Raw genomic sequence first — 25,134 nt, forward strand, 5'->3', positions numbered from 1 at the left:
TGGTATCCCTATAGCCTTTCTTTATCCTACCGTTTCTCATGTTTCTATCCATGTCATCCAGTTCCTTAATACATATCTCTCCTTGCTTCTGTTTATTCTCGTTGCTGCCCTTCTTTTCTCCCTGAAGTTATTTCTTATTGCTTGATTATTCTTGTTCTGCAAGAATTCTATTTTTGTGTGTTTCCTTTCATCCGAGTTGACACAGAAGAGAGAGTGTGATCTCCTCTATAGCCAGTTTTACTCATGTGTTGACACAGCAAAGGGGGTGGGGAGAGAGAGAGAGTGAGTCCCCTTCCATAGTCGGTTTTACTTATGAGTTGACACAGCGAAGAGAGAGAGAGAGAGAGAGAGAGAGTGAATCCCCTCCATAGTTGGTTTTGCTTATGAATTGACAAGGCAAAGAGAAAGAGAGAGCGAGTCCCCTCCATAGTCAGTTTAACTTATGAGTTGACATAGTGAAGAGAGAGAGTGAGTCCCCTCTATAGTCAGTTTTACTTATGTTTTGACACAGCAAAGAGGGGAGGGGGAGAGAGAGTGAGTCCCCTCCATAGTTGGTTTTACTTATGAGTTGACACAGCAAACAGAGAGAGAGAGAGAGAGAGAGAGTGAATGTCCTCCATAGTTGGTTTTACTCATGAGTTGACACAGTGAAGAGAAAGAGAGAGCGAGTCCCCTCCATAGTCGGTTTTACTAATGAGTTGACACAGCGAAGAGAGAGAGTCCCCTCTATAGTATGTTTTACTTATGAGTTGACACAGCAAAGAGAGAGAGAGAGTTAGTGAGTCCCTTCCATAGTAGGTTCTACTTATGAGTTGACACAGCGAAGAGAAAGAGAGAGTGAGTCCCTTCCATAGTCGGTTCTACTTACGAGTTGAGACCGCGAAGAGAGAGAGTGGGTCCCCTCTGTAGTGTGTTTTACTTATGAGTTGACACAGCAAAGAGAGAGAGAGTGTCTCTTCCATAGTCGGTTTTACTTATGAGTTGACACAGTGAAGAGAGAGAGTGAGTCCCCTCTATAGTCGGTTTTACCTATGAGTTGACACAGCGAAGAGAGAGAGAGTGAGCCCCTCCATAGTTGGTTTTACTTATGAGTTGACACAGCAAAGAGAGAGAGTGAGTCCCCTCTATAGTCGGTTTTACTTATGAGGTGACACACAAAGAGAGAGAGAGAGAGAAAGAGTGAGTCCCCTCCATAGTCGGTTTTACTTATGAGTTGACACAGCGAATAGAGAGAGTGAGTCCCCTCTATAGTCGGTTTTACCTATGAGTTGACACAGTGAAGAGAGAGAGAGTGAGTCCCCTCCATAGTTGGTTTTACTTATGAGTTGACACAGCAAATAGAGAGAGTGAGTCCCTTCTATAGACAGTTTTACTTATGTGTTGACACAGCAAAGAGGGGGAGAGAGAGAGTGAGTCCCCTCCATAGTGGGTTTTACTTATGAGTTGACACAGCAAAGAGAGAGAGAGAGAGAGAGAGAGAGAGAGAGAGAGAGAGAGAGAGAGAGAGAGAGAGAGAGAGAGAGAGAGAGTCCCCTCCATGGTTGGTTTTACTTAGAGTTGACACAGCAAAGAGAGAGAGTTTTACTTACGAGTTGACACAACGAAGAGAGTGAGTGAGTCGCCTCATAGACGGTTTTACTTGTGAGTTGACACAGTGGAGAGAGAGAGAGAGAGAGAGAGAGAGAGAGAGAGAGAGAGAGAGAGAGAGAGAGAGAGAGTCCCCTCCATAGAGAGTTTTATTTATGAGTTGACAGCGAAGAGAAAGAGAGAGTGAATCCCCTCCATAGTTGGTTTTACTTATGAGTTGGCACAGCGAAGAGAAAGAGAGAGCAAGTCCCCTCCATAGTCAGTTTTACTTATGAGTCGACACAGCGAAGAGAGAGAGAGAGAGTGAGTCCCCTCCATAGTCAGTTTTACTTATTTGTTGACACAGCAAAGAGTGGGGGAGAGAGAGAGTGAGTCCTCTTCGTAGTCGGTATTACTTATGAGTTGACACAGTGAAGAGAGAGAGATTTAGAGTGAGTCCCCTCCATAGTTGGTTTTACTTATGGGTTGACAGCGAAGAGAGAGGGTGAGTCCCCCCTATAGTCAGTTTTACTTATGTGTTGACACAGCAAATAGGGAGAGAGAGAGAGTGAGTCCCCTCCATAGTTGGTTTTACTTATGAGTTGACACAGCGAAGAGAGAGAGTGAGTCCCCTCTATGGTCAGTTTTACTTATGTGTTGACACAGCAAAGAGGGGGAGAGAAAGAGTGAGTTCCCTCCATATTTGGTTTTACTTATGAGTTGACACAGCGAAGAGAGAGAGTGAGGTACCTCTATTGTCAGTTTTACTTACTTGTTGACACAGCAAAGAGGGTGAGAGAGTGAGTTCCCTCCATAGTTGGTTTTACTTATGAGTTGACACAGCGAAGAGAGAGAGTGAGTCCCCTCTATTGTCAGTTTTACTTTTGTGTTGACACAGCAAAGAGGGGGAGAGAGAGAGTGAGTTCCCTCCATAGTTGGTTTTACTTATGAGTTGACACAGCGAAGAGAGAGACTGAGTTACCTGTATAGTCAGTTTTACTTATGTGTTAACACAGCAAAGAGGGGGAGAGACAGAGAGAGAGACAGAGTGAGTCCCCTCCATAGTCGGTTTTACTTATGAGTTGAAACAGCAAAGTGAGAGAGAGTGTGTGTGTGACCCCTCCATAGTCGGTTTTACTTACGAGTTGACACAATGAAGAGAGAGTGAGTGAGTCGCCTCATAGACGGTTTTACTCGTGAGTTGACACAGTGAAGAGAGAGAGAGAAATGAGTTGACACAGTGAAGAGAGAGAGAGAGAGAGTATCCCTTCCATAGACAGTTCTACTTATGAGTTGACACAGCGAAGAGAGAGAAAGTGAGTCCCCTCCATAGTCGGTTTTACTTTAGAGTTGACACAGTGAAGAGAGAGAGAGTGAATCCCCTAAATAGACAGTGTTATATATGAGTTGACACAGCGAAGAGAGAGCGAGGGAGAGAGTGAATCCCCTCCGTAGACGGTTTTACTTATGAGTTGACAGAGAGAGAGAGAGAGAGAGGAGAGAGAGCGAGCGAGCGAGCGAGCGAGCGAGCCCCTTCCATTGACTATTTTACGTATGAGTTTACACAGCGAAGAGAGAGCGAGAGAGTAAATCCCCTCCATAGACGGTTTTACTTATGAGTTGACACAGAGAGAGAGAGAGAGAGCGAGTCCCTTCCATAGACGATTTTACTTATGAGTTGACAGCGAAGAGAGAACGAGAGAGAGAGAGAGTGAATCCCCTCCATAGACGGTTTTACTTATGAGTTGACACAGTGAAGAAAGAGAAAGAGAGGAGTCCCAACCTCTTAAAACCTCCCTCTGCCGGCAGTAGCAGAAGCCTTTAAGAACCCCAGAGTAGAAAAAATCGATGTTTGTTCTCCTCAGACTTCCCAGGAGGGACTCTGGCCTCCTCCCCAAACCCCAGCTCCCCCTCCCCCCTCCCCCCTCCCAGTATCTCCTTGTGAAAGGGCTCTCAGTCGTCATTGCAACTTTAATTTGTAAAGGTATTTCGTTTGCCCCACTGAGGACGCCCGTGGGCGCAAGTCTGTTTACATTTTTTACCGTTTATGTATTGGTTTGAGATGGACGGCTCGCTGTTGCTCTTGTGGCGTTTTACTTTCTCTCTCTCTCTCTCTCTCTCTCTCTCTCTCTCTCTGTGACCTGTGACCTGAAGCGCAAGTGATATAGAACGTTCAGCTCCGCAGTTGGACGACCGGTGTTCGAGCCCTTATAGCGGGCGAGGAGTAAGTGATATGAGTACGTTCCCTAAAAATCTGGTGTGCCCCCAGTTGACCTTAGCTGTTAATTGTGTACCTGTTTATTACTTAATTGTTGTGGGTCGTAGCTGTGTTTATAAGTTTATTTGTGTCTAGAGAGAGAGAGAGAGAGAGAGAGAGAGAGTTTCGACTAGGTAATTCCCACTCCTGTGTGAAACATTAATCAGGTATCCTCCCTGTATCTCTCTTAATGCCAGATGAGCGATGCTGCTTCTTTTTCGTAGTTGTTTAATATTGTATTTTCCATCTTCTCCTACTCCATTTGAGAGTATTTATTCATCTTTCCAACGTGTACTTCTGGTGGATAAATCTTGGAGAAATACGCTATTATGTAGATACATGAATTCTTACTCCTTCAACTATGTGTGTGACGCCAGTATGAAGTATTAAATCAACCAGTCAGTTCAGCTGTGAAAATTAGGAAATTAGGCTAGTATTCCTTTGCCCTCTGTAGTAAATACTGTTATTATTATTATTATTATTATTATTATTATTATTATTATTATTATTATTATTATTATTATTATTATTAACTTACGTGTATATTTTCAAGCCATACAAGGGACCAATGAGGAGAAGTTCCCTGTAGGGGTTAGTGCCGTCAGTGCACCTTACTCGGTGCACTGTAGGCATTACTTAAGATTCTTTGCAGCGTCTCTTCGGCCCTTAACTGCAGCCCTTTTCATTCCTTTTCTTGTACCTCCGTACAAAATCTCTTTCATCCATCTTACTCTGCACCCTCTCCTAACAATTGTTTCATATTGGAACTGCGAGGTTTTCTTCCGGTTACACCTTTAAAACCTTTATACTCTCAATTTCCCTTTCAGCACTGAATGACCTCTTAGGTCACAGCGCTTGGCCTGTGGCCTAAATTCTATATTCCAATGAGAAGTCGATCCCACTGAAGAATCCATTAACCTGAGCAGGGGTGGATTCAGTTTAATTTATAGATGATCTAAATGGAAAGCATTAAAATTGAAAATAAGCACGTTTAAAAACTCCCCATCCCCCAAAAAAAAATAAAAAGTAAGATTAAAAGTAACCGAAGTGTGATCTTTTCCCGTTTGTGTTTGATACTTCGAATCTTCTTTTTGCTTGCAGAAGCATGAAAGGCAGTAGCTTTGCAAATCCCTTTGATGACGTCTTTGTGCGTCCGAATAGAGTTTACGTGAAAAGGTTTACTGCCTGGCATTCACAGGTGAACATGGTTGGGCGGGGGCGGGTGGTGGCGGGGAGGTTTATTCCGATATCCTGAATCTTTTTCTCCTTTTGAGGTGGACATCCTACGCGAATGTTTTTCATTGGAATGTTGATGCTGCTGCTTCTGCAGTGTCGTAAGGGATATATAACGCCCTCAAAAGGTCTTTCTCTATTTATAGAGGATTGTTTTTTTTTTTTTATCCAGTCCACGGTTTGTGTAGCATTTTTTGGGGGGAGCGGGTAATCAGAAAGGAAATGTTGACGAAAATGTTTGCGAAATGGGAGAAATACGGGGAATAGTTCTTTGGGTACGATCTTATTGTAGAGAATCGTGTAAAGGTTTTTAGGCATAGTAGTTGCCAAACATGACGAGTTGCAGGTACTATTGATTTCCTTCTTCCCAACTGATGTCTTTATGATTTAGATTAGCCCAAAAAGGGTATTATCCAGCTTTGCCGTTTCAGTAAGTTTTATGTCAACAGGAATCTTCTGCCGGCGCCTTGAGATTCGTGAGTGATACTTGTTGCGCAAAGAGTCAGCATCCGTGTTTTGTAGCGGTGCCAAGACATCTTTTTTTCCTTTTATTCCAGAGCTCTGAAGGATTCCTTCTAGTTGTGTAATGGATTACGAAACTCTAAGGCTTCAGAGGCCTAGGCACCTTTGCTTCTCTGCCGTAATTGTTATGATTTTTCAACTGCTGTTGACTTACGAACGTCTTGTTTTATCATTTGCATGAGTTTGGCCTTTTATTTTATTTATCTTCTTTTGGTCCTGTTTCTCCGTGTTTCATTTGTGAATGTAGGTGCACATTGAAAAATAGGAATATTTTTATTGTCTCTTTTTGTTATGGTGTGCTGGTCGTAGAATTGTCTTTGTAATGCCGATGTGATAATTGTGAGCGAGTAATTCAGGTTAGTCGTTAAAATTTGATGGTTGTGCCGTAACAAAGACTTCCTTCTCTTGTTTTGTTTTGGGGCAGAAACGAATGATAGTAAATATTTAGGTATTGTTTCTATCATACCAGAGGCTAACCGTCATTGGAATCTGGAGATTAATAGTTGAATAATTCCGTAAATAGACTTAGTATTATATGTGGATGGTGGGATCTTTTTGTATTCTAGGAGGTTTCACATCCAAAGGAATAACTTTTAAATCGCTCTTAACAATCATACAACCTCACCATCCTCCACGTTGCCACTCTATTGATTTTATCATGAGCTCTTTGTAGGTGCGTAGGTCCGGGAATGCTACGTATAACCTTTTGCTTAACATTCAAACTGCTCTCTTACCCATCAATTTTATAATAAACACTTGATTCACACGCCATCTCCCTTGTGTAAACCGACACGGTATGTCTCTGACAATCCCTCTGGCCTCTGTCTTACCATACACCTTCCCTGATATACTGAGTAATGTTATACCCGTAGAATTTTGACGGTCTCCTCCTTCACCTTACACACCCAGGTCAGCCACTCAATCACAATATCACCTCAGTCACAACAGCATCTTACTTCAGGCTTGTGTGGGGGTCTTTCCGACGTCAGAGTCTCTAGATGATCTCCTTAATTCCTTAACAGTTCACTCCCATAACCGTTTTCAAACCTACTTAACCTTTTTTCTGTCTTTAACATTCAACAAGTCTTTTAAGATACTCGTTCAGTCAAGCCATGGTTACGCTTACTTCAGAAAGCATCACTCCACTTGTACGTTTTATTTTGAGATCCACAATTCTTACCATAATTTTCTCTCTTCATTTACTTCCCTAAAGTTCTCTCTCTCTCTCTCTCTCTCTCTCTCTCTCTCTCTCTCTCTCTCTCTCTCTCTGTGAGCTTTGTGTGTGTTACTTTCGCGTGTCAAGAGCGTGGGAGACTAAGATAAGTGGAAGGGTCTCCCCGGTGGTACATGCCAGTCTGTTTGCAAGTGGAATGAACAACTCGGGCGTAAAAAAAAAAAAAAAGTATAAATAAATGGAAGTCTTAATGCCGTGAGGGTCTGTGCAGAACCGTGTGCCAGCCAGTATTGAAGACTCATTGACTACATTACTATATTGTGAAGCGACTACATTACTATACTGTATTGTGAAGCCTTTTCAGTATTACTGCCTAGTCATCTTGTATTGAGTTTAATTGAATCAGTTTCGTATCTAAGAACCTTCTGATATAGGAATAAGTAATGACTTTTAACCATCCAGTTTTTCCTCTAGCATTTTACAGCTCTGAAGTAAATAGATCTTTGTCTGTTTGTTGCTTTTATAGTTTTGTTTTATTTATGCAGCCCTCAATCCGTCTTTATTCTCTTTGATCCGTTTTTATATTTTCACACAAGGGCATTGTCTTGTGGAAGCTAGCCTAACAAGTTAATAGCCCTTAGGCTTGTAGTGTACCAAATAATAATAATAATAACAATAATAATAATAATAATAATTAATCTTTTTATTTTTATGAATTATAATTTTGTGAAATAAAACTAATAATGTTGAGTGTTCCGAATATTTCATTATATATAAATACTTTTCGTTCCTGTGGAAATCTCTCTCTCTCTCTCTCTCTCTCTCTCTCTCTCTCTCTCTCTCTCTAACTCTCTCTCTCTCTGTTCATCTGTAGGTATGAGGTGAAGCGAATTCATATATTCTTTAGTGTTTTAATGGTTAAGTACGAACCTCAGCCTTTTAAACGCCGTGTATTCGAGCCCTGCTTGAGAATCAGTATTTCTTCTTTCATTTCTGTTGAGAATCCAAGGCTTTTGGAGGAAATCGTAATAAAAATTAATAGGAAACAGAGAAGATAAGAGGCCATTTCAGCCATTACAATACACAGATTGGTAAAGATCCATTGTCCTTCAAACAAGACTCCTAATGCCTGATGGAAGAATCGAAATGATGATTTTTGGGGTAAAGTCGCCTCATAGATGGCCACTGGTTCATATGACCCAAGAGTTTGGCCTTCGTTGGTGGTGGTCTTATTCAAAGACCTGACCAGACCAGAGTAGACCCACGCTTCTTCTTTGGGTGGTTGTGACATGTATGGTACAGCCTCTGTCTTTGCCTTTGGGCAAATAGATAATTTTGAATGGATGTTCGTCTAAAATGCAGATGCTTCAGTACCCTTTTATCATATTAGTACTTGAAATTATTTGTGTAGTCCTTGGAAACTTATTCATGTAGGGATATGAAGGTGGCGTGCACTTGTTTTTGTGTATACTTTGAAATAATTTTCATTGTTAACTGTAGTGGTCTGAGAGACGCTTGGTTGGTTGGTGTAGCGGAATCCAACCTTGAGCTATAAAGGGCCTCTTTACTATTTAGACCCATTGAGTGATGTTAAGGCGCTGCACTGGACGCCAAGTCTGGTTTGGACTTTGTACTCTGAATCAACCGACCGAGAGGGTTAGTTTTTATATGAAATTTTAAAATAAATGGTAGAATCTACTTTGCTGAAAAATTAAATCAACAAAAAAGATGCCATGACTGATTCATTTCGACTCGAACACGAGTAAACTGGAGTTGCTGAGAAAGAGGGAAAGTTAATAAACAATACTTAAAGAGTGCGCCAAGTTTTTGAGACACTGGGGTGCTTCTTACGGTAGGTCATTGTTCTGCGTCTTCTTCTTCTTCTTCTTCTTCTTCTTCTTCTTGACTTTGTGTTTGTAGGTTAATGGCAGTCTCTCATTGCGTTTCTTATGCATTTTATTACACAGTCTCTCTCGTAGCCCTTCTCTCTCTCTTGCAAATATGGGTTCTCTCTTCTTCGGGAGCTTGCTTTGATAATTGATGATATGGCCTCTTAGTGTGTGCCTTCTCCGCATGAATGTTTGCAGACCGTGAATGATAGAATGGCTGTGACTCGCTTAGAATGCGAAACGGCTCCCCTTCAAAGCCTGTTACGCGCAATAATTCGACTGACGCTTCTTCTCTACCTTGGGGGAGCTGCCAAGGACTGATTGAAGTAAGAATAGTTTGGAATCACTCTTGAATGTTGGGGAAGTACACAAACCATGTTTGCTATTTTCTGTTAGGTTTTTTGAAGGATAGGAAAGCTTTTTTTTTAAGACTTTTCGTGTTTCTTCTAAAATCAAGAACAAAAAATCTACTCTTTAAGATGCAGGTTTACAGATCCATTGACAATTCGGAGAGAGGGAGAGAGAGAGAAAGTGGAAGGAAGAAAAGCTTGTGGATACGTACCTATAAAGAGGCAAGGTAGGGTAGTATAAAGGCGAATATATTTTAAGAAGTGGTGTAGAACATGCCGCTGGTGCTCTGGTGTGGATAATTTGAAATCTGACGCTTCATAATTCTTGTTCCTCTCCAAAACCTCCATGCAAGTTGGGAGTACTAGAGAGGCCACAAAGAGAGAGAGAGAGAGAGAGAGAGAGAGAGAGAGAGAGAGAGAGAGAGAGAGAGAGAAAGTCACGTAGAATTAGCGGAGTATTATGCATTCAGAAGCACTCTGGTTCTTAAATATAACCCTTATAATAAGGTCAGATCGATGGCCTTTCACATTTATAGCCTGTGAGTCCCTTTGCGCCACCCAGTACTTTTCCATCACCGCAATTCTCTCTCTCTCTCTCTCTCTCTCTCTCTCTCTGTGTCTGTGTCTTTTTCTGTCTCTCTTTCTCTCTCTCCCTCGAGAAACAAGACCAGCAGGCTATGACCAACCTTAAGGTTACTGGCGTTGTCGTCTCTCGTCCCTCAGCCACTGAAGCAAACAGCAGTTCAAATATATTGCAACGGCAGGGTACAAAAACGTGGCCATATTCTTCTTTTTTCTCTCTCTCTCTTTTTGTTTTCGTTGTAGCGGGGGAGAATTGCTTAGGGGTTGCCAGCTGGGCAACCCGGGTATGTTTTCATCTGTTAAAATTCTTCCTCATTTTTTGTTTTGTTTACATGGTAATTATCGTTGTTCTTTGCAGAACTAGATTGCGTAATGAATAAGAGGAGTGCGTGTAGCCATGATTACGTTGTCCTTGAATACATATGAATTAGAGAGCGCTGTTACGTGTGACGATTTTTGCATACGCGAGGGAATTTCTGCTTTTGGTGTATCAAACAATGCATTTACAACAAAAAGAGACTGGGTACAATTGCGTTCATAGAAGATACGAACGTAAACATTACTTCATGATATAATGTCGTAGATTATCGTTCAACCATTGCGCGTAAATATTAGTACTATGAAATGGCATAACTGGCAAATGGACTTAACTGTGTGAAAGTGTTGACTGACTAATGAAATAATGTTGATTACATAAACAGTCTGCAATTGAGATGAGAGAGAGATACTAAGACTACCCCCCCCCCCTTCTCCAACTCACAGCCAAGCTGTGGCTTTAGCAAACGAGCAACTTAGGCGCCGTTGCAAAGGCAAAGACTTAACCATGACCCTGAATGTAGGTGTTAGGTACCCCACATGCCCAAGGAGCCGTTTCAAAGGCAAATCCCATCTGTTGCTACTACTACTACTACTACTACTACTACTACTACTACTACTACTACTACTACTACTACTACTAACAACTTGAGGAAATCTCACTAGCACTCCGTTTTGAGGAAAGAACTTTTATTATTATTATTATTATTATTATTATTATTATTATTATTATTATTATTATTATTATTATTGCGAAGATGTAATGCAATACTATCCTCCTGCAATTCTCCTTGCATTTTAATAATTAATTACATTTTTATCCTTTTATTTATTCATTTTTTTTATACATTTTTTCTTTTTCAATAAGTGATCTCTTCTTTCTGTACTTCCCTCTACTTCCTCTTACTTCTTTCTACACCATATTCTTTGGAAGCTTGATTTTCAAGTTAGTGGCCGCTGTGGGCTTGCTCCATATGAAAAGGGTTCATCTTCTGAATAATGATGATAATAATAATATTATTATTCATAAATTACATACATCCTCATAGTACAAGCAGAAAAAAAAGACCTTTAATTTGTGCCTTGAACTTCCACAAAAATGAATGGCCCTAGTCTTATGTAAATAAATAAAAAGAAGTGAAAATGAGTAGAATTAAATATAAATACACGAAATAGCAACAGGCCTAATTATATTTAATGCATAGCACACAGCAATCAAGGAATGGGAACATGTATTTAAGAACTGTTCTAAAAAAACGAATTTTATAAACGAATCCCCTAATTGGGACTATCTCCCATGTAAAAAAGAAATCTTCAAGGTTTGAAATTCAGTTACAGTGCTGCTACGTAGCAATCATCCATGCGGCTCTTCTCAAATAGAAGTCAGTTCTATAAAATAATATCAAACTAATACTCGGTATTTCACGCTCATACTTCTTATGAGCTACGAGAATTATTAGTTTAATTGCGCAAGTGCAAACTCCCTCCTTATCAGGATATTTTTACGAAAAACTTGACCGGCACTCGTTACTCAAGTGATGATTCCTATACTCGCACGCAACCGGCAGTATTTACCTGATGAGGTAAAGACTCAACCGACGGGGAAACGCCCGTTTGCCCAACTGGGTTTTCGGTAGCCCGCCCACTACTTTGGTACTTTTTTTTTTTTTTTTTGTCATCCGTTGGACGTGGCACTTGCCTTCAGCTGCCAAGTTTTTGGAACTTACTCTCTGCTTCCGTGTTCCCCTGGTTTGTTATGACTCCTTTTTTTCTCATTTGAAGTTTCGGAATTCGCCAGAGGTTTTGTTAATCGCATTTTCAATTTCCGTTGCGGGTCAGTTTTTTATTTTGTTTTTTTATTATTATTATTATTATTTATTTTTTTTTTGGTGCTAAAAGGGTCATTATGAGTTAGTTAAGAACATCGAACATTTCGTACCATTACTCATAGCAAGAAAAAACAAGTAAAATATTAGCCGAAGTTTCTTCGGCGCAATCGAGTTTTCTGTGCAATGTATAATGCTGTATGAAACTCTCAGCCACGGCCCGGTGGTGGCCTGTGTTGTTGACACCTGTATCGGTGCCAGACGCATGATCATGGCTAACTTTAACCTTAAATAAAATAAAAAAAACTACAGGGGCTAGAGGGCTGCAATTTTGTGTGTTTGATGATTGGAGGGTGGATGATCAACATGCCAATTTGCAGCCCCCTAGCCTCAGTAGTTTTTAAGATCTCAGGGCGGACAGAAAAGCCGACACAATAGTTTTCTTTTACAGAAAACTAAAAACGAGCAGTTACTCATTTTTATACTCTAACTCGCTTAAGATCTTCGTTTGCTATTTTCAAAATTTCTTATTGTTTTCTTGTTTATTTTTCATCTGTTACCAGGGACGATTTATTAAATCTTTTTCTAGTAATTATTTGGTGAGGGAGCGTAGACTGATATTATTTGAATTGCGTGCCCGAGTCTTTCGTTGTTTATTTTGTTTGTATATATGTATGTACCTTCTTTTTAACATTAATGTATGCAAACCAGTGAATGCATTCCTGGCGGCACCTCAGGACCTCGATGAAATCCTACCACAAATGGTTGTCCTGTTCTTTGACCATTCCTTGTAGCTACTATTTTGGGTCCCCGTAGGTGGGTAGTGCCGTCAGTGACCCTCAAGCGGTGCGCTGTAGGCATTACGGTTCTTTGCAGCGTCCATTCTGCCCGTAGATGCAACCCCTTTCATTCCTTTTACTGTACCTCCGTTTATAATCTCTTCCTTCCATCTTACTTTCCTCAACCCCCTCCTAACAATTGATTCACAGTGCAGCTGCGAGGTCTTCCTCCTGTTATACCTTTCAAACCTTCTTACGGTCAATTTCCGTTTGAGCGCTGAATGACCTCATCATAGGTCCCAGCGCTTGGTCTTTGGTCTAAATTCTATATTCCATTCTACTCTAATACTTGGGGTTTCTCTTGTGCAGAGATGTTTTACCTTATCCTAGAAGCCTTGTGGCCACTTCATAAGACCTGACGAACTAAATCCTCCAACCGTTGAGTTTTCTTCTGAAAAAACAACATTCCAAGACAAAGGGCGCGATTCCGATGAGACACAAGTTATTAGTACCTATAGCAAACGAGCATATTATCATTCTTCGGCGTCGTTGACCTCTGCTTTCGTGACACAAGTGCATTAAGCAGCAGGAATGACTTAGGATCGTCAGGAATTGGGCCGAGCATCACTTTGCAGGAAGCCTGGTTTGTGTCAGCGGGTGCCCTCGGGTGAAGAAGTGTTCATTAGCGGTGAAGTAGATGCCTTGGGAACCAGGCTAGCAACAGCTGGTATTATTCGCCTCATGCACGTCTTTGCAGGCACGAGAGAGAGAGAGAGAATTTTAAATTTGGTGCACACATTCTTTTAAGAGGAGAAGAAGAAGAAGTGGCAGAGAGAGAGAGAGAGAGAGAGAGAGATTTTGAAATTTGATATACACATTCTTTGGAGAGAGAGAGAGAGAGAGAGAGAGAGAGATTTTTAAATTTGGTGCACACATTCTTTAAAGAGGAGAAGAAGAAGAAGAAGAAGAAGTGGTAGCAGAGAGAGAGAGAGAGAGATTTAAAATTGTTGTACACACTCTTTATAGAAAGAAGAAAAGAAGAAGAAGAAGAAAAAGAAGAGTGAAAGAGAATCAATCATTGTTGTACACACGCCAGAAAGAGAGAGAAAAAGTCAAGAGAAGAGAAGTGAACATTATTGCCCACAAAGGTATTAAATATTGATGCACACACACACACATACACCAGAGAGAGAGAGAGAGAGAGAGAGAGATTCTCTGAATAATTGTTAATGCTCGGTATCGAACAGTTGTGTGAGCTTTGAAAAAATACTCGCAGTTAAGTTGAGGATGATGTCTCAAAGTACAAGGTCAGTTCTTGCCAATTTATACTTTATTATTATCACGAGCTTGTTAGCGCGCTGGAAAGGCGTTGCTGTCTCTCTTACCCTCCCGATCCTCCACCTACCCCGCCCCCACCCGAGGCTGGCAAACAGGTTTGCAGGAGGAAGGTGGGTGTCTCCCATACCCTCCCGTTCCACTACCTACCCCGTCCCCCACCCGAGGCCGACAGCCGGTTTGCAGGAAGAGGGTGTATGTCTCCCTTACCCTCCCGTTCTTACGTACCTCCGGGGCGGACAAACCGGTTTTCAGGGGGTGGGTGGCTGTGTCACGTCTCCCATACTGTCACCCGGGGGAGGACAAACAAGATCCACTCGGGCTTTATTATTATTATTATTATTATTATTATTATTATTATTATTATTATTATTATTATTGGAAAGTAATTGAGCCATATTATCGAATCATATTTCTAGACTTTCAGAAGATTAACAGAAGGCGTTTATTTTTAAATAATAACTAAGAAATTGGTTAGAGAAGTTGGACTGTCAAGGGACCGGATAAAAAGCAAAAGACAGAAGGCATTGCAGCTGGGGGTAAATAGACACTGATTACAGTGTGCCTTCACATAGCTCAGATTACTGTTATTTTCATGGAAAGTTTTATCATGTCTGTGAAAATAATTAGTTGATTTCACAAACAATGATTATAATTGGGACTCATCTTGTTTAGTAGTGAAGCGTCCTGAGGTCCACACCAGAACATTTATTCCTTTAAAACTATACCACATCTTTATTTATTCATTTATTTATTTTTGTCTGCCCGTTCGTCCACATATCTTATGCTCTTCTCTCGCTAACCTTTCTTTTATTCCTGGTATTGTTGTCAAAGTTCGTGATGTTTTGGTGTATCAGGTCAGACATTTTGACCTGGAACCAAAGTCATTTATTCAAGTTGAAGATCATGCAGGAATCCGCATTATTTTCTTGATAACTTTTTCGCACCAGTGGTTGAGCGTCCAGATCTACAGTGTTGTTTCATTACTAAATCACATTTATACGTTTTGACCCGTACCCAAGTTCTTTAGGTTAAGTTCAGTGCCCCCTCCCCGCCGCCCCCCCCCTCCCACACACACACACAAGGATTTCTTGCCCGAGGGTATAATTGTTATACTAGACTGTTGAGACTGACTGAGACTGAGTAATTATGTTATACCGGAATGTTAAGACTGAGTTCTTGGTGACTGTCTAGCTTTCTGGTCATTTTCTTTTTCTGCCAGTGTAGCGTTGACTTTCTATTTTACAATATATTTTATGTTTAATGAAGGTTTGAACAAATACCCAATATCAGTTTCTAAGATCTTCATTGAATGGATTTGACTATCTGGATGATTCTGCATCGTTGCGACACATCTCCATAGGAACCGCCTGATTATATATAGACCTCCATTTCGTAAAGGGCATTCAGGTACAAAATTAACCTCGCTTAGCGCCGTCGTTGATACGCATGCCATGAAGTTTTACTTGACTTTTATTACCGTTCGTTCCCTCGCCCGAGCGTCCGCGTAAACAAGCAGGAACCAGGTATCAACACCCGGGTGTCATATTTGTTTTTGATCGTCGAACTGAACAGTGCCGTGTACTCGGCTCAAGCGTTGCCGTGTACTCGTTTAATTGGTCAGGTCGGAAACGCTTTTGCCGTGTGTTGTAATTCCCACCACCCTTTTTTTTTTTTTTTTTTTTTTTTTTTTTTTTTAAGAATATTCGTAGTTTAAGTGGGAAGAGATGACTGGATGCTTCTGTCATTTCTCGAGTCAGTAGTTCATACCGCTGTATTTTAATAGTCTGTTATATTTTCTTCAATATATTTATTTATTAATTTGTTAATTTATTTTTTCTTTTCCAGTAACTGATCTCTTCTTTCTGTGTTTCCTATTACCTTCTGTTACTTCTTTCAAATGAACACCGTGTTCTTTGGAAGCTTGAATTTCGTCAGTGGTACCTGTGGGCTTGTTCCATATAAATAGGGTTTGTGTTCTGAATAATAATAATAATAATAATAATAATAATAATAATAATAATAATAATAATAACAATAACAATAATAATAATAACATTAACATTCTCAGGTAATCGAACACCTTTTAGACCTCTTAAATACGATCGGTTACCCAGGCCCAAAACCCAAAGATCTGAATTGTTTGTAACACGAAACAATTGCTTGTAGATTGACATCTCGTCTATTTCCATGATCTGTAGGTCCGCATGTTTCTGTGATTTAAACTGTGGGTGCAGATAAGCAGTTTTGAACATTCCCTTAGGATGTAACTAAAACGTATTACGGTTGATTTGTCTGGCCGTCTGTAAGACAACTTAGGCAGTGCTTGGCACCAAAAAATCTGTCAAAACGTTTGCATACGTGTATACGAAAACGTATTTTTAATTTCATGTGTACTTGCACACATACTGTACATACAAGCCAGTGATGTAGCTTGTGTTTCCTTGCATGAAGAGTAAAATATATCTGTCTATGCATACCTATATGAAAAGCCATCAAGGCAGACTGTGTTAACTTGCGTGAAGAATGAAGTATATGAATGTGTATGTATACGTACAGTATATGTAAGCCATCAAGCAACCTGTGTCTCCTTGCATAAAGAATGAAATATATGTAGTGTATGCATACGTATATGCAGGCGATATTATATACAAGCCGTTAGAGCAATCTGTTAGCTTGCGTAAAAAATAAAATATGTGTATGCGTATGCATACATATAGTACATGCAAGCCATTAAGGCAACCTGTGTTTCCTTGCTTAAAGAATAAAATATACCTGTATGTATAGATACATATATGCAAGCTATGACGGCAACTAGTGTTTCTTTGCATAAAGAATAGAATATACGTATGTATATGTACACAGGTATGCAAGCCATTAAGGCAACCAGCGTTTCCTTGCACCAAGAATAAAATATGCGCGTGCGCTTAGAGCAATTCAGACATTGTAAATACAAGTCTGTCGACGACGTTGTATCAAAAAAAGATGAAGTTTTTCCGAATGCCATAAGACGAAAAGGGTAATTTCGAGCAAGGAGCGGAAGTCATATAACTGACGAAATTACTCGAAATCGCCCCTCTTAAACACATGCGTCTGATTTTTGCGGTCAGTAATAAAATGAGACTGATAATCTCTCTCTCTCTCTCTCTCTCTCTCTCTCTCTCTCTCTCTCTCTCTCTCTCTCTCTCTCTCTCTCTCTCTCAAGTTAATGGACTTTTTGTGCATGTACATTCTGTCATTATATACAGCAGAAGTGACATTCCCAAAATGTTTATCCTATTTAAAAGAAATATTTTGACTCTCTCTCTCTCTCTCTCTCTCTCTCTCTCTCTCTCTCTCTCTCTCTCTCTCTCTCTCTCTCTCTCTCTCTCTCTCGTGATCGGTTTATACCCGTATTATCTTTGTTCTGTCGGGAGAATAGAAATTGATTTGGGGAACTGAATTTGATTTGTAATGGAATACTTTTGCAAAATATTGAGACACTTATGGCTCAAGTGTGTGTGTGTGTGTGTGTGTATGTATGTATGTTGAGATGAATCTCTCTCTCTCTCTCTCTCTCTCTCTCTCTCTCTCTCTCTCTGTAATCAAACCTCTCCAAGTCACAAATGAAGAAAGTAAATAAGTTTGTGGGTCAAGATAAACCTTGTCAAACTAATGATTGAATAGATAACTTCGTGAAGTCAGATTCTCTCTCTCTCTCTCTCTCTCTGTGAGAATATAGTACGTGTTTCCTAACTCATTGGGACCCATTACTCTTTGCAACAAATCGTTAGTGGTTGATGCAAATTCCATCAACAACTGGTATTTTATAAGGCTTCCTTTTAATCCTCACTTGATGTTTTCTTACTTATTTACGTCACTGTCTTCAGTTGCGGAAAGTGATCGGTAAATAATGTTGACAATTTCTCTTGGCTTTCCTCTAAATTGAGTGATGACGCCAACATCTTTTATCGTAGCTGACTCAATTATAGTAAGTCATCCTAACATTTTTCTTCCTGCAAGTCTGTTAAACATGATCCCACTTTACGCCAACGCAAAGAGAAAGAGAGTAATGAAGAAATGCATGCGTTTGTTTATACTGCAAATGAGTTGAAGGCTTATTTCCATTCGTATTCTCTTTCTTCCACCTTACTTGCCACCCTCGCTTAACAAATGATTCATTGTGCAACTGCAAGGTTTTTCTTCTGTTACACCTTTCAGACCTTTTTCTTGTCAATTTCTGTTTCAGCGCTGAATGACCTTATAGGTCCCAGCGCTTGGCCTTTAGCCTAAATTCTATATTCTATTCTCGAAGACTTAGTTAAAACTTCGTTGAAAACTTGCTTAGCAAATGGAAGGTGTGACGAGTCCTGTGGGTCACTCCAAGCTTTTTACCCCTTGCTGGCATAAGGCCGCTTAAATCTGAACCATTCTAACAACATCAGCAAGGGAAGAAACCGTCCGACCTATCACAAGTGAATGTATGCATACTTCATTAATAAAAATGAAACGAGAGTCAATTATTTGCAGACGCCACAACACTGCAAACCGGATGGTATGTCGTTAGGAAACTAGTCAACGTCAAGGGCGTTGGGTACGTATACGCGTCATCCTTTCATTTATTTATTTTTTGGCCTTCGTTACAGACCACAAAGGGATTACTTAGCAGGGTCCTCATACCACCGTCTCGTTTGTTTTGATTGAAGTGTTTCCCCACCCCCCTACCCCCACCCCACCCCCATACAATTGATTTTAATAATACGCTTGTGTGTGCTTGTTTCGTTTTATATGCAGTATGGTAGGAATTGTGTTTACAGTTGGCGTAAACAGCGTTTATTATTGAAATTTTATTCCTCCTTTTGAATATTTATATTGTGCGTGTTTAATATAATAGTGGTATACCAGTAACGCTTTATATAAAGCCCTCTAATATCCGATAACTTCTGATATTCTAACTTGTCTTTTGCAACGTTAGAATCTCCTCCGATCAGTAGGGATGGTGGTGGTTAAGATGATGTTGAAGACGATACTCATGATCAAACATAACAGGTCTGTGACCTGGGGTAGCGCGTCTGCGTGTTGAATGGAACACAATCGCACTCCACACTGAATTTCTACTCGCTACTAACTCCGTCATGGCAGATAAATCCGCCAGTTCACGCTCTTCCCGCGTGATTTCCATCAATTGACAGACGAGAATGTATTCCCGAACCGCTGCGCGTTCGTTCGCAAACGCGCCATCCCGAAATGAACGATAAAACGCGCCGGAGACGGGAACAGCGAAAATAAAAACCGTGTGAAATGTATGTGTGTGCGTGTGTGTCTGTGAGTGTGAGTGTATGTGTGTGTGGGGCTGTGTGAAGCATGTGTGGTATCACGAGGACAACGAGAAAACTCTTAGCTCAGTTGAGGCGGGTGAGCCGAGTGTGTGAGAGGTTCTGTTGCAGTGCGTTCTGTTTTCTTCGTCTTCTCCTCCTCCCTCCATATCCCCCCCAGCACCGGCGTATCCCTCCTACGTAAAAGGGGGGATATATATATTTGCTTGCACGTACATCTGTTGGATGTTGAAAACAAATATGCCCGGGGAATCCTAAATCGCAATATGTGACAGGAAAAATTATTTGCGGAAATGGCTAGTGTAGTTTTAGTGCCATGAAGTAGAGCTAATAGTGATGAGTAAAAGCCAAGGCGAAGCGACTTGTGGTACTAATACCGAGAAAAGTAGCAATAGCAGCAGTAGTAGTGGTGCTGCCACTACTGCTACTTCGGATCCTGGTACCTCCTCCTCTTCACAACACTCCAAGATGGGTGTAGAAAATAAACTGTCCAGGTAAGAGAACGAGATAGAACTACAGTATATAAACTTTAGGCCTATTGAAATTCGTGCACAATTACACGAGCCTCTATGGCCCGTTTAACCTTGGCAAGATAGAAGCTGGCTAACTAGGCTACAAAACTGCCGAGGTCATATTCTTTTTTTCATTTTCCTATTTTGCGGATAAGTTGACGTAGTCTTAATTTGAAACCTTTAAATGTCATTGATTAGGGCAGTAGGTCAGGCAAGTCATTGAGCATCACAACATTAGATATCAGTGTTGATTACAGCCGCTTAAAACGAACAGACATGTTTTATAAGGGTTCGAAAGCACCGTAGGAAACTTCCTTGCAAAGCCATGCAAGCTTGATAATGATGAGAGTTGCATTGGAGAGGCAAGAGTTGATTTTATGGCAAGCTGCCAAAGTGCCGGGGGATGGCCGGGGGAGGCGGGGAGGAGGGAGAGGATGTTCCCCTCCTCCCCTCATCGTCCATGGGGTCCTATGTCAATGGCAATAGTAACGTGGTTGTAACATCCCTTTGGCACTCTACGTACGTGGCCGTTTGAGTCCAACTGATTTTAGTCATTTATGCTGGTTTTATATTTGATTGTCTGCTTTGCGCAATGTATTATTGTGTGTTTTTTTTGTACACATGATTTCACTTCGTCAAAACTCCCTGCTTGCGGTGTGGCTTGTGAAATTGTACGCTGGGTGAGGAGGACTAGTAGGAGTAGGAGTAGGAGGTCCTTGACGAAATTGCGTTCTCAAGCTTAGATGCCAACGCTTATTTTCATTCATTTTTCCTGCGGGGGTTATGTCAGTCACTATGGCGACGAGAGACGACGATGACTCCGGAAGATTCCGTCGATGAATACGACTGTTTTAAGTCTGGTCGAACCTGGGGAAAGAAATCTGACCCGAGAAATGTGAAAGTAACCGAGTCATTAGGAGGAGGAGCAAGGTTTAGGGTATTAGGGAGGACGGGAGGAGGGGAGGGGAGGTAGGAGCGAGGTAGGGCTATGAATTTACAGCCAACCGCTGTTGCTAGCCACAAGTTGAGCCGTTGTAAAGGGCGGTCGTATGCATCGCGATTTCATGTTGGCCAGTTTTGGAATATGATCGCTGATTCGGTGTTGGTTAGTCCGTGCGAGTTTTAGCTGTTCCTTACTCATTAAAAAAAAAAAAAAATTAGAGCCTCTCTCTCTCTTTTTCTGTGTGTGTGTGTGTGTGTGTGTGTGTGAGAGAGAGAGAGAGAGAGAGAGAGAGAGGGAGAGACTACCAAACGGAAATGGAAGCCGATTTATTTTTACATTGTTAGTTTTATCAACTTCCTTTTTATTCGTTGCTCTTTTCGATTACGTACATGTTATTGGTATTTTTCACCGATAGCACTAATTAGTTATTTATTTCCTTTTCGTATTTTGTTAGCTGTTATACGGTCTGTGCTATGATCTGTGCAACAGCGACGTTGGAGTGTGCCGGTCAAGATTTGAACATCCGCTGGTTTACTCTTAGCGCTGCAGATCATGATGTTGGATGCCCATTCGCTCTTCTCTTAAAAAAACGCAGTGAAGTGGGAAGACTAATAAACATATTATATATATATATATATATATATATATATATATATATATATATATATATATATATATATATATGTGTGTGTGTGTGTGTGTGTGTGTGTGTGTGTGTGTGTGTGTGTGTGTAATTCTAATAGCCACAATGGAATTCGAGAAGTTAAGAGGGCATTGTGGCTATTAAAATTACATATGTGTCTGGTAAAAGTGACCAGTAGATTCTACATATGTATATATATGTATATGTGTGTGTGTGTAACGGAGACAGAAAAACATTTTTAAGTCTGCAAATATGTAACCGTGACGTTGGGTGTTTTGTCGCTGGAGTGGCAGCCGCTAAGTCATCGTTTTTAGCGAGTCCATTATTGGAGGCCTAAGGTCATCGAATGACCTTAGGCCTCCGGAAAACATATTATGGGTGGCCAGTTGGGCACCGATATGTCGGGACTCAGTATGCATTATAAGTGACTAATCGAACGATAAATAAAAAGTCCGCCAACATACGAAAAGTAGTGGAACGAACACATGGAAGTGAAAATACACGGGAAAAAGTACGTAGTCGTAGCAACACCCTCGAGCCATGATGTCACAGTTGACACAGAGACAGTTCCCATATAGGCTAAGGGGAAGACAGAAGCAGACAAGAGGTGAAAATAGATACAAAGGGTGAGGGATAGACAGAGTGTACGAGAAGTGTGAAGGTGATTTGTGTCGCTGTAAAACGAACTAAATCAGTGATATCTTTCGCAGGAAGTAACAAAGTCCAAGGTTTGGGACTTAGCAAATTTAATGCCATCTCCCTCAGACAGTCAGAACGGTAACAACACTCATTAGGAATTCAGGTGGAGAATTATAATCAAAGGGGATTAATAAAACTAAGAAAACCAAGACAAGCATTCTGAGTTAAATCTAAAAGAAATTATTATCTTTTTAAGAAAAATAAGACAGTTCCTTGAAAAGCGAAAACACAACCGTCACTCACGATCCACGTTACCTTAATTTGGGCCCATTCAAGAGATATAGCTGAAGGATAAAAGAGGCCATTTAATTATATATACATACATATATATATATATATATATATATATATATATATATATATATATATATATATATTGTTATCGCATCACCGTGACATTTTATATACAAACATTAAGCTACAAATGTCGTTTAATATCCAATTCGCGCTGCTTTGGGAATATCACCGAAGGGGAATTATAAATGGTAAATGTCTGGTTACTTAAATGACTCGAACACCCGACAGTACCCACCAACGACTTCCGGTCTAGAACGTCGTTTTTATATTATATATATATATATATATATATATATATATATATATATATATATATATATATATATATATATATATATATATATATATATATATGTACATACGCACACACACACAATGTTCTTGTTTGACCGTATAGACTCAGATAAGCCTATTTGACTTGGCATCCAAAGTCCACATTGATTTATACTTGATGAATGTACTGTAGGTGTTTAGTTCCCGACAGCTCAAAATCAATGAGTGTTGAGTGCGCCAACCGAACGAAAAAGAATGTTTCTATGCCACAACGACGGTGAACCAAATGGAAGCTTAATTGAGTTGAATGAATGTGTATAACCATTAAACAGGAATAGCACTTGACAGTAGTTGCAATAAACCATCTTATTATTTTGAGAACCGCAAGCAGCGGTAGTTTGAATTTTACTGGTGATATTTTGAATAGTATAACTGGGTAATATTTTAAACGATTTAACAGGCAATATTTTGACCAGTTTAACCGTTGACATAAATATAACGGGCAACATTTAGAGTAATATAGCGCGCAATATTTTTAGCAATACAAGAGGTCCTGTAATGTACTCGTCAGCTAGTGCCATAAGAGACAAAATGTTCACTTTTGCGCACTGATGTTGCTTTGATATATGTTTTAACGTATTTTCATACGAAAAAGGTAATTTCTTTAAAGTTAGTGCGTTGAATATTGCCGCATATTAGTGACATACTTCCGTAATTACGAATCTATACGAAATAGTGGTGTTATAGCGGAAACGTGACTATATTCGGTGTTTGGCGGTCTTTTTTTTAATTTAAATTTTCAAGTAATAGCTGTTTTATTTTCTGATAGCGGAAACGGGTCACATCGACGCATGAGAGGCTATCGGGCGCGTCTACGAGTTAATTTTGTGAGAGAAATGTAATTTTCGACAAGTAGAATAGCTTTTGCGGCGATGGATATTGAGAACTTTAAAACGACTGCAGAAAGGCGGGTGTTAGTATGTTGAGTTGCTAACAGTGAACGAAAAAGCTAATGTATCTCAACCTTTCCTAACCTTCCCGAGGGCATTGTGTCCTGACCTGGTCGGAGTAGCATTTCGCCCCCCCCCCCTTAGGATTTCGGGTGTTTTCGGCCATTTCTGAGTTAGTCTATAACCCCAACTGCAGTCTGTCCAGACCGTGATATACATCCAGTTGACATGAAACGGAAAATAACATAAAACCTTAAAAACAAAAAAAGAGAAACGAATAAACGTCGAGAATACTGCACGAAGTAGTTTTGTTAAGAAAGGGAAGATCTTTCCAGAATATACCGAATATCTCAGACACACTTCTTAAAGACCGCTGAAGACTTCCTCCCTCTCCCCCACCCCACCCTGCCCCTCGTAAGGACTGGAAAAGGTGTAACTGCATTAACCCAGAGCTTTTTAACCTTTGGTTTCCTTCATGTTGGAGAGTCCCCCCCCCGCTTTCCCACAAAAAAAAAAAAAAGGTGTCGTGACTCGGCGAGTAAATAACAGCATTTTCCCAAGACCTTGGGTAAGCATTATAGCTTTATAGCTCCGTTAAAACGCGCAGCTACGTCGAATATCGAAGAGGCCGACGGGACAGGCGCCAGTGCGATTGTTGGCCGGCGTTCGTGATTATCGTCGACTCCGCGAAGTTACTCTTGCGTCTTGTCTTGCTTCATAGGGGGAAGGACAGCGTCAGGTGGAAGTTTTACGCTAAAATGTGTTTTGGAGGATTACTTTGAAATAAAAACGGGATTCTTTATCTCACTGAATATGTATGCATGGTGTGTATATACAGTATATATATATATACACATTATATATTTTATATATACTGCATATACATAAGAAATTGGAAACTAAGTACCAGCGTACCTAAGTCCCTTGCCTTTCAGTTGAAAGATCTGGGTTCGATCCAAACGTGTCAGAAATTTATTTCTGTTCCACCCGTGATTGAGTGTTGATTACCTTTCTCTCTCTCTCTCTCTCTCTCTCTCTCTCTCTCTCTCTCTCTCTCTATATATATATATATATATATATATATATATATATATATATATATATATATATATAGTGAGAGAAAAGAAAAGAAGAGAGAGAAGAAAATAATCAACTACTATCACGGGTGGAACAGTTCCTCATTGGACGGGTGGGTATCGTTCTCAGCTAGCACTCTGCTGGTCCCGCATTCGATTCTCCGACCGGCCAGTGAAGAATTAGAGGAATTCATTTCTCGTTATAATGTGGTTCGGATTCCACAATAAGCTGTAGGTCCCGTTACTAGGTAACCAATTGGTTCTTAGCCATGTAAAATAAATCTAATCCTTCGGGCCAGCCTTAGGAGAGCTGTTAATCAGCTCAGTGGTCTGGTTAAACTAAGGTATACTTAACTTTTTTCACGGGTGGAACAGAAATAAATTTTTGGCGCACATCAGGATCGAACCCAGGTCTTCCAGTTGAAAGACAAGGGGCTCATGTACAGTGGTACTTAGGTTCCAACTTCTTTTATTGACTCGTGTGGTCCGGTTGCTAGCGCCCTTGCCCTTCAATTAAAGGACCTGATTTCGATCCCGATGTGAGTCACAAATTTACACACACACAAGTACACACACACATATATACTGTATATATAAT

General features: G+C 40.4%; 1 protein-coding gene across 9 annotated transcripts in view; it reads left to right on the plus strand.

Annotated features, from left to right (window-relative positions):
• LOC136834372 (basic helix-loop-helix ARNT-like protein 1) overlaps positions 1 to 25,134 on the plus strand; it is a 509,755-nt gene that overhangs the window by 209,272 nt on the left and 275,349 nt on the right. The window contains exon 1 of one of the 9 annotated variants that reach the window (XM_067096920.1): positions 18,991 to 19,637. The exons of 7 other annotated variants lie outside the window; for them this stretch is intronic. In XM_067096920.1, the coding sequence (XP_066953021.1) occupies positions 19,480 to 19,637 (158 nt within the window). In that variant the 5' untranslated portion in view covers positions 18,991 to 19,479. Of the gene's footprint in view, positions 1 to 18,990; positions 19,638 to 25,134 lie in introns of those variants that run through there. One more of the 9 variants, XM_067096919.1, reaches the window with a different exon arrangement.

Source organism: Macrobrachium rosenbergii, chromosome 53, assembly GCF_040412425.1.
Source record: "Macrobrachium rosenbergii isolate ZJJX-2024 chromosome 53, ASM4041242v1, whole genome shotgun sequence".
Lineage (NCBI taxonomy): Eukaryota > Metazoa > Arthropoda > Malacostraca > Decapoda > Palaemonidae > Macrobrachium > Macrobrachium rosenbergii.